A 10933-nucleotide genomic window follows, 5' to 3' on the forward strand; every position below is an offset into this window, starting at 1 on the left:
TATGTACACTCTAATCAAAATGCATATATTATTTTAGAAGATAAATTTTTTCATTTCAAATAAAATAAAACGAGAGACTTTTTTATTTTTATTTTTTTGGTGTATTTAAAAATTTATTAATTTAAAGAGTATTTATTAATAAATATATTTAGAAATAAATATAAATTTTGATAAATAGAGAACGAATCCATATAATATAAAAGCTGGTAAACCTCTAAATATTCTCAGCTACATTTATTTAAGCAAATATAACAATAACTAAAATGGCAACAAAAAAAGAAAAGGGTTTGCAAGTAGTTAGGTTTAACGGAAGGAAGTACTTTGTACTAGGAAAGTGGATGTATAATGAAAATAGTAAGCTAGGTGCTGGTGGTTTTGGTGCTGTATATAAGGGATTAGAAGTTCCTCTTGAAGGCTAGACACTGAAAGATGAATATGTTGCGATTAAGCATGTTGAAATTTAAGAAGGAATAAAGAATACAGTAAATAATATTGAATTAGAATCTGTTCGCTAAGAAATTGTAACATTACAATAACTTGATCATCCAAATATTGTGTAATTAATAGATGTAAAAAAGAATAAAGATAATGTCTACATGGTAATGGAGTTCTGCTAGCATGGAGATTTAGAATAATTTTTTAATAGAAAGAAAGAAAGCCCAAACCCTAAAAAATTGACAGAATTAGAAATAAGATTTTACTTTAGCTAAATTATTGAAGCTTTTAAATATTTGAGATCTAAAAATTTAATTCATAGAGATATAAAACCATAAAATATATTAGTTAAAAATGATGTTTGGAAGGTAGCTGATTTTGGGTTTGCAAAAAAGACAACAAGCAACGAACTCACAGATTTTTATGGTACTTTGGCTACATTAGCTCCATAAGTTATGCTGTAAAATTATAATCATAAATGCGATATTTATTCTCTAGGAGCTACTCTCTATTGGATTCTTTATAATCAGTTCCCATATAAGGAGACAAATTAAAAAAGGTTACTTGAATAAATGGAAAAAAATCCTGTTAAATGTCCTAAAGAGCCTCATTACAGTGAAGAGTTAAAAAATATTGTGGAAAGAATGCTTATATTTGACTAGAATGATCGTATAGATTGGGAAGAGATATTTTAATCAAAGATTTTCAAATAAAAGCACATTTTAGAAACAGGATAGCTTAATGTAATTAACATTATTAACTATGATGATCTTAAAGAAAATCTGGATAAAAAAGTTGAGCTGTGGAAGGGCTTGAATATAGATGAAATAGATTAAGACACTTTAGAAAAAGCAGAAAATAAAGTTTAACAATAAATTCAATAAATTGATGATAAGGCCAAAATTAGTGACACCGTATTCAGATTACAAAAGCGTGTTGAGTTTGAAAAAGGTAAAGGAATCTTTCTACGTAGAGTCTTTGAGCGTGTTGGTCATTATTCAGTAAATGGTCGTGTTATCTTTCAAAAACACATTCATATTATTAAAGATTTGCTAACAATCACTCGTTATGGATTATACAAGTATCAACGTATGTGTATTAAGCACATAATTGATAGATTAAGTAGTTAATAAAAACAATTTGATTTTACTGATCAAGACTGGTCTTACATTATAAAAAGTAAATAGGTTCCACAAATATTTTTGAATGGTTTGTAAAGTGATATTGGCTACATTAGCCTTGATGATAAAGAAATGAATAAGGTTGCTAAAAAGTATCAAGATATAGAAATTCCTAAGCAGATTAAGGATATTATTACACCTATCTTTTGGTCAAATGACTATACTTACAATGTCGATTTCCTTGTTTAACTGCTTCTAATAATAAAATTGCTTATTTAGCATCTATATCCTGAATTAGAAAAGTATAAATATGCAAATTTACAAAGTAGCTTAAATATTTCGGATACTCTTTATTTAGTGGACGATTTGTTGATAGTCTTGAACCTTGACAATGTATTTGAGTGGAACGAATCAGACATTATTAACTTTAATACATTTTTGTAATAGCATTAAGAAGGCAAAACCTCGCAACAAGTAAGCGAGAACTCAGAGGAAGCATAGAAATAATTTGAAATATTTAATTAAGTGAATAATAGAGTTAAGTTGGCTTATGAAATTTTCCTTAAAGAAAGAGATTAAAGAAAGATAATCTAATGAATCAATGAAATTTTTAATAAACTAAAAAGTATTTATGAAATAAATTATTTTTTTTTTAAATTTAAGAAATCGCTTTGTTATTAACACAACTTACTTTTTATATTTAAAAGATCTTCCTAAATCTTGGCAACTTACTTGAATGGAACTAATTTAGCCTAAGCAACTTAAATACATTTTACAAGACAGCAAAATCTCGTAAAATTTAGTAATAAATTAATAAAATCATAAAAACAATTTTAAAATAATTAACTAAGCAAAGCCGAGTATAAATTGATTAATAAAATTTACATAAGAGGAAGAGCTTCAAGAAAGACAATAAATTGAATAAAATTTTTATTAAACTAAGAAAATTTTATGAATAAAAAATATAATTTGTAGTTCAATGATTTCATTATATTTTATAAATACAAATTTTATGTTAAAAATAACTTAGATATCATTTATTTTTTTTCTACTATTTATGGAACAAATCGATATTATTATCTTTAATATATTTTTATAATATCATTAAGAAATTAAGAAGGTAAAACCATGTAACAAGTAAACATGACTTAGAGGAAGCATAGAAATAATTTTTTAATAATCTAAATTTTTATATTTAAATTGTCTTGAATCTTGATAATTTAATTGAATGGAATGAAACTTTGGAACATTTTTATAACAGCATTAGGAAGATAAAATCTTGTGCAAGTTAACAATAACTTATAAGTAGCCTAAAAATCATTTAAAGTACTTAAATATATGAATTAGAGTTAAATTGGCTAATAAAAACTTCATAAGAGAATTCAATAAGAAAGATAATTAATTGAATGAAATTTTAATTAAACTAAAAACCATAAATGAAATATAATATATTTGTTGTAGCTAAATAATTTCATTACATTTTATCAATGTAGATTTTTATATTTTAAATAATAATTAAATTTAGTGTCCATTAAGCTTTTTTTCTTCTATTGACTTAGAGATAAATAATGGGATTGTTCTTTAAAATTTTTTTTATTAATATGTATGAAAGTAATTTTAAGAAAACTACTAATTTGATAGATAGATAGTTAGTTAGTTAGTTTTAGTTAATTAATTAGCAGAGTTATTAAATTTTTAAGATTGAGTAAATTTAAAACTTTATTAATTTACTGATTGCTTGTTTATCTGATATTTTTTAGAGATTATTTATTTATTGTTTTTAAATTAATTTGCATATTAATTAGTAGAAATAAATAAACTTAAGCAAAAATCTCTTTCTATACCAAGATTTCTAAATTATGAATTTATAATAAAGTGGATAAAAAAGTTATTTTTAAAATGAAGATCTCCTAAATTCAAGTTATTTAACTGTAAGAAAAAGCGATACCTTAATATCTCAAGAAAAGAGTATCAAAAAAGCAAACCAATCAAACCTCATAGGAGGTAATTTGAAAGTATATTAAGAAGACTCCTCTCTTCCAATCGAATATGCAAAAATCCATAATACTGAAGAGAAAAGTAAATAAAATTAATTTTAAAAAAGAATGAAAGTAACAAACAAACAATAAATATTATTTACAGCTTTATTAGAAGATATATCTCTTGTAAAGAATAACTAAATTGAAGCAAGATAAAATACTAACTAAGCAATTGATGAGTGTTTAATAACATCAGACAATCATAACAAAAAGATATCAAGCTTTTTAGAAAGTTCTACTTAAAAAGTGGAAAAATGTTAACCTAGTATAATAGCACTATCAAACATTCTACAAATAAAATAGCATTAAAGGTAACATAAATATCTTGAATTTATTAATTTTCCACATATTTTTACAAGATTTATTTTTTTTATGACTAAAATATTTTTAGTTAAATTTAGAATCATAAAAAAAAAGAAGTTGGCTTCTCGATCAACTTTCTTACAAACTTTAAGATGAAAACAATAGGATTCTACAGAAATTTTACATATAGCGGTAAAGCAATATTCTTAAATCACTTAACAAGAAAGGTTATAAATGATCTAAGTGATTTTCATTTCGATAAATAGGCTAGATAGAAGTTTTTGAGTTTTAAAAAAACAATTAAATGTATTGAAAAACTATTTATTTTGTTAAGGCTTAATAAGTTACCTCTATTTAACCCAGAGAATATTTATAGGATCATTTTTAATTCCATCTTAATGAGCTATAACTGCTTTTATCTTATATTGATTTCTTTTATGGTATTTTTTAACGCCGAGTTTAAGAACATTAGTATCTACCATGAAATAGCAATAACATGTTGGATTACTGAAATGTTTATCAACATGAATACTAGCAATTACCACCATGGATAGTTTATAACAGATCGCAAAATAATATTCAAAATTTACATTAATGAATACTTCTTTTTCGAAATTATACCTTTAATTTTTGAAAATCTTTCTTCTTCAAATATATACATCAATAACTTATTCAAAATACCTTTGCTGCTTAAAATTAAAGGGATAATGATTATTTATGAGAAAATTGAATTCTTCATTTTACATTCTATCAAAAGAAGATACACATTAGAAATCTTTAAGTTAATTTTTAAGCTTATTTTATTGACTCACATCATGGCTTGTTCTTACAATGCATTTGCAGGTTTTGAGACTCATGTTATAGGACTAAAAGAAACATGGAAAACTTTAAGTAATTTATAATTTTTATACTAACTTACTTATTTCTAGCCAAAAATTAAATGAACCAATTTTAAAATTCAGTCCTTTTAAACCAAACTCTAAATCTTTAATATTTAGCTCTAGTATTTAAATGTATATTTAATATTAATAATAGAATCTATAATTATATTCTTTAGCCCAAATTGAATTGAATTGCTATAAATTAACATAATCTTGTGAATTAATAAAAATGAATTATCTTAAAAAAATATAATTAATTATTTGCTACCATTAAAAAAAATGAGTAAAGTTGCATAAAAGAAATTAATTTAATTTTTTTCAAAAATAATAAATTCCTATGTTTAAATTTTTAGATAAATTAAAAAAATTTTTTCCCTTAAACAACAATTTATGAGAAGAGTATTAAATTATTTAAACAATTTGCTTAAAAAACTTTGAGAGTAATAAAGAATTGCTATATTTTATTTAAAATTTAAATTTTAATTTAAAGGATAATTAAAAAATCAATAAATTATTTTCAATTAATTTCTTTTATTCATTATAAAACAAATTTTAACTGTGATTATTTTTGAAGAAATTAAATATTCAATAGTTTTTTTACAATTAAAATAATAAACTTTATAATAGAATAAGGTGATGATTGGTACTTTTACTATGCTTAAGCATAAATTTGGGCTTTTTCGACCATGTGCAACACAACTTCATAAACAATTTCAACAACATAAGAGTATTTATTTACTAGTTTATGGATGCTTATTTCTAGTATTGCATTTGCTTATTTGATCAATAAGATTGGTAGTATATTATCAGATTTAAACTAATAAGAAGAAAGTTACAGAGATGATATTAATGTTTTAAATTAATTCATGAAGAGGAAATAAATAAATTTGTAAGTTTTTGTTCTGATTTTTTGTGATAAAACTATTTTTTAACTAATTAGAGGTTTATAAAGAATGCTTAATTTAGAGCTCAAACAATATTATAAATAAGAAGAGTTGAAGAAAAAAATAGATGTATAAGGTACTCTTTCAAAGTTGAGCAAACCCATGTACAAAGAACTAATGCAAGAGTCTTATAAAAAGGTTTTGAATTAGCTTCCTTACTTCCAAAACTATGTTTCTGAAAATAACTTGAGCAAAGTATATGAAATAATGGAAGAGATAGGCTATAGTTAACATCAAGTAATAGAAAGTAATGATTTTGAAGATGACGTTTCTATTTACTTTGTACTAAAAGGCCAGTGTAAGCACATTTTATTCTATTTTTTTACTTATAATTTTTATTACTAGTTATATTAAAGCAATGTCTAAACTACGATGAAAATTAATGCAACAAAACAGAAGAGTAATAAATTAATTAATTAATCTATTTCATATTTAGGACTATTATAATTTACTAATTCTAATTAGAGAATAACAGATTTAAGAAAAACCCTTAAAGAATAAAATCCCTTCTAAAAATGTTTACAAAGATATAAAGTATATCAAAAAAGGTTAATTTTTTGGAATGTTTGAGTTTTTGACTGGCTAAAAACGACTTTATATAGCTGAATCTTAAAATGTTTCAATTGTGATAAGGCTTCCATTAAATAAGTTCTTGGATATTATAAAATCAGATGAAAAAGATTACCAGAAGTATATGGAATTCAGAGACAAATTGATTTTTAATTAAAATATTAGCTTTTTTAACATTCCATGCTACACTTGTGGTTAGGTTGACCACTTCTTTATAAATTGCTCAAAAACTCATTTTACTAGGGATAATCCATTTTTGATTCCGAAACATAACTTCTCATTTACCTAAGATAGAAATCCAAACTATGAAAGAAAATCTCGTGGTCAGTACAAAATGATATTTTAGGAAGTTGAAGAAGAAGAAGATGACTGTATCAGCTAAAAATCATCATCATATACAGGTTAAAAGAATGATAGGAGCCACGAGGATTAGTATTCTTATTTTGATATTGAAAAAGAATAAATGGAAAGGCCAGAACTAAGAGGAAATAGAGGATCCACTTACTATTTATCTGTTAACTAATAAGTAAAATATTTCAAAATTAGTTAAAAAAAATATTTAATATCATATAAAAACTTATATGCATGTGTGTTCACAAAAAAGTAAAATTCTGTTTCCTTTTATAGAAAAGGCATTCTATTGAAGAAAAAATTAATGAAGATCCTATAATAATCATATCTCAAGCAAATGATCCTTACATTTAAAAGGCCGTTTCTTAAAAGACAATGAATGGTTAATCGCAAGATTAAGATTAGCAAGGATATTTAAGATAAAGTAAAAATAGTGAATATTTAGATGAATAGACAATAGAAAATTTAAAAAATTCTACTAAAATGAGAAGAGCTTCTTCAAATAAATTTTTAAATAGCAGCCTGAGCAGGCGATTTTCTACAAGTAATAATAACAAAATAAAAAGATATTCAGTCGATGATATGACCCCTAAGATTGCAAAAAATGTAAACTTAAATTAAATAGAAGAAATAGGTGAGTCTTTAAAGGAGATAGATTATTCTTTTTCAGAAATGAATAAATAAAACAGCTTTAATTCAAACAGAAACAGTTTAACAATATTTGGAGTGCCTAAATAACGAAAAAGCAGTTTTAATTTATAAACTTATTCGTAATTTACAAATTTAAAACCATATCAACTAGATAGTTAATTCAGAAGAATGCAAATTGAATGGAAGGACTCTCTTGATTATTGGAAATTCGATAAATTAACATTCTTGAAGTATTATTTTTCAGATTACAATTATTTATTAGTCATAAGAAGAATATAAAAATACAAAGCCAAGAAAAATATCAAATTGAAAACAGAAAAAATTATTCAGCAATAAAATAGCTAGTTCAAAAAATTAAATACGCTTTTGAAGAAAAAAACTACAAATACTAGGAGCCTACAGCATTTATAAACTAAATTAGCTAAGAATGAATGAACAATTCACTAATTCACTTAAATATTTTTGTTTTTTTAAATTTAAATTTTATATTTAGTTTGTTTTCTATTAATATTTTAATAAAATTATTGTTTTTCTTAATAAAATAATATCTTTCAAAAATGTATGCCAAAAATTTAAAAAAATATATATGAGCGGAAATATCTTTCTAAAGAAAAAAGTAAATTCTAATTTCTTTATTAAATAGATAGACAGACTCACTCCTACTTTTTATTAAAATTTATAACAAATAAAATAATAAAAATCAAATAAAAAAGCCATTAAATAGAATGTTTATTCGTGAAAAGGTTAACGTTGAAGAACTAAAATCAACCACCCTTAAAATCCTATCAGATAAAATAGAATACAATCAGGATTTTAATGAAATTTGGTAATTTGGATTTACTGAAAAAAACTAAACTGTGCTGATAAGAGTCAAACAATTTAATAATGTATTTTTTATCTACACATAAGATAAATTGGAAAATAATAATAAGACAGATGATATTAAATAATTGATTTAGGAAGTGTTTAAAAAAAACGAGATTGAGGTAAAGGAGTTCAAAAATGAAACTCTTCTTTATTATAAAATAGAAATATTGAATGGATCATATACTGAATAACAACTTTAAGATCATCTCAATAAGTTAGATCTTGAGAAATTAAATCTAGCAGATAAGGCATAATTTTTTATTCCAAAAATAGCTAATTAGTTTTCAATAAGTCTTCGCATAAATCCAAAGACATTTTTATCATTTGAAGTTGATGGAAATTAAAATTCTATCATAGAAAATAATAAAATTTCTACTTGCTAAATAGAAATTGTATCTAATTAATTCAAACCTAAAATATCTTTTGATAATACACTTTATAAATAAATATCTGATAATTAGATAATACTAATAACTGATCTCGAAAATTTAGTAATAGAGAATGGATTTGATGCAAATTCGTAAATCTTTTAAAATTTTTATTATAACATTTATTTATGAAATTAATTGTTTGTTTTTATAAAATAGATCTTAAAAAAATCCTATCTTTATGATTTCAAATATTATCTTCAAGAATGGCTAAAAATAAAGTAATAAATAGATATTCACAACATCAGAAACTATGGAACTCGATCCTTCTGTTTAAATTAAATATTTTAAAAGTGAGTTGTAAATGTTGCAAGCGTGGTTTGATGAATTAAACATTATTGATCCTGATGTTATTACTGGATTCAATGTTCTTAAGTTCGATTTAAGTTTTCTTTTTTTAAGAACTAAATATTTGATTGAATAGGAAAAGTCTGACTACAAAACTATTAACTTTGGAAGAATTCCTTCTATTAAATTAGAATATAAAATCATTGCTGATTTTTTTTGTTGCAAAAATTATTTCTTTTTAAAAGAAGTAAATCCATTCATTCAACTAATTTTCATCTAAACCCATTTTTTAATTTTGTTTTGTTAATTTAGGACATTAATATTTTAGAAGCATGTGGGAGATAGGTAATTGATAATAGTTGGTATTTTAACCATACCCATGCTTATATTCCTTCACATTAGAGGAGACTCAAAGATTGGGCTTTTAGGTATCTGGATGACGATTCTCAAAAGTTAGAAATTATGTATAACGAGTTTCCAGAATATCTTTTTTCTAAAGACATTAAAAAGAGAAGTCTACTTGGAGAATATAATATTAGAGACAATTAAATTGTTCATGATTTCTTTTTAATGTTTAATATTTTTGAATATTATAAAGAAATGGGATTTTTAAATTCTATTTTAACTCAAGATTACCACAATAAAAGTTTAACACCTCTATACTTTAATTAGCTAATCAAGTCATCTCAAAACCCTTTGAACTTTTAAAATGATGTTTTAGTTATATAAAGTAATTAATAAGACGATTGGAATAAATTACAAACCTAAATTTAACACCTACAAAAGTTATAAAAGGTAAAATTTATAATAAATGAAGACACTTCACCACTTATTTTCAAGCAAATCATTATCTTGTAGGATAAACTAAAAGTAGAAAACATAACTTTAAAGTTCAGTAATGGAGTAAATAATTTACCTTTTAGGTTATCTAGTTTGTTAGCAAATTTAGACTAAAATACAACTAAAGTATTGAATCTTCATTTAAATTCTGATTTTGATGACTCAGAATTTGATTTTATTGAATCTTTCACTAATCTACCCCCTTCTTTATCTTCCCTTTACGTTAAATTAAATAACAAAGTTAAATTAATTAATTATGAAAAAAATATTAATTTCAAAGCTAATTAGATAAGCAAAATTGCGTTTGACTTTAATTAATTCCAAAGTTCAAATCAAGATTTTTTAAAATTCTTAAATAAGTTTTTGAGCACTCAACAAAATTTAAGTAAAGTAGATTTAATTTTCAGCTACGATAAAACAAACTCAGAGTTTATAAAAGATGTGATAAGAGTTTTTAGTAGCAGCTGTAAATAACTAAAAATATTGAATTTGACCATCTAAGGTAATGATTAAACAAAAAATTCAAACTAAAAAGCTGATAATGATAATTAAAAGTATTTATTTGAAAATATTTTATCGATTTTGGAGTAGAACCTATTATGCATCTAACTAATTTTCTTTAACTATGTATAGATAAAATTAAGCTCATTAAATAATAATATATTTTCTACATTTGCTTCTAAATAACCTAATCTCAAGCTATTTATCTTGAAAATTGATGAAGAGAAAACTTTATTAAAAAATAAATTTTATGAAATGGTTAAATCTTTAAAAAAAAGATAATGATTTCATTAATTATTTTCACTAAAATTGTCTTTTATTTTTCATTTATTTGTTGTTTTTATTCTAAAAACTTAAAAAAGATTTTAAACTCAATAAACGCAAATAAGTTTTCAAAATTTTCATCTTGTATAACGATTATTGATGAAGAATTGTTACTTTTATAGTTTGAGTTTTTGATTAAAATTTGCTTAACTGAAGAAGAAAAATTTTATTTGTATAATAAATGTTTTTACTTCGAAATCTATTTTTAGTCTTTTACATTTCTTTTGTTAATTATTTAAAATTTTTCAACTTGATCAATTTATTTTTTATTATCAAAAACTTTTTATTTTTTTCTCCAATATATATAATGTCACTCATCTCCTAAAAACAAGAATACTTTGATTTGTCATTCAAATTGTAACTCTATTCATACCATTTAAAAATTTCGAA

At 23.1% G+C, this 10933-nt stretch overlaps 3 protein-coding genes across 3 annotated transcripts; all 3 read left to right on the forward strand. All coding sequences in view use genetic code 6, as the record gives it.

Moving 5' to 3' along the window:
• Positions 1-263: 263 nt before the first annotated feature.
• Positions 264-2153, forward strand: TTHERM_00444650 (Serine/Threonine kinase domain protein; the record flags this gene model as incomplete). Its single annotated transcript, XM_001023328.3, has 1 exon — positions 264-2153. One exon carries the CDS (start codon positions 264-266, stop codon positions 2151-2153), a length of 1890 nt encoding a protein of 629 aa, XP_001023328.2.
• Positions 2154-4713: 2560 nt separating this feature from the next.
• TTHERM_000444659 (kinase domain protein) lies at positions 4714-7730 on the forward strand (the record flags this gene model as incomplete). Its single annotated transcript, XM_012799665.1, has 6 exons — positions 4714-4789; positions 5407-5668; positions 5720-6021; positions 6069-6123; positions 6189-6819; positions 6921-7730. 6 exons carry the CDS (start codon positions 4714-4716, stop codon positions 7728-7730), a joined length of 2136 nt encoding a protein of 711 aa, XP_012655119.1.
• Positions 7731-8020: 290 nt separating this feature from the next.
• Positions 8021-10504, forward strand: TTHERM_00444660 (DNA polymerase family B exonuclease domain protein; the record flags this gene model as incomplete). The annotated part of the gene is made up of 3 exons (XM_001023329.2): positions 8021-8682; positions 8750-9125; positions 9191-10504. The coding sequence occupies 3 exons, from the start codon at positions 8021-8023 to the stop codon at positions 10502-10504; spliced, it is 2352 nt and encodes a 783-aa protein (XP_001023329.2).
• Between the last annotated feature and the right edge of the window lie 429 nt (positions 10505-10933).

This window comes from Tetrahymena thermophila, assembly GCF_000189635.1.
Source record: "Tetrahymena thermophila SB210 genomic scaffold scf_8254437, whole genome shotgun sequence".
Taxonomy (NCBI): Eukaryota; Ciliophora; class Oligohymenophorea; order Hymenostomatida; family Tetrahymenidae; genus Tetrahymena; species Tetrahymena thermophila.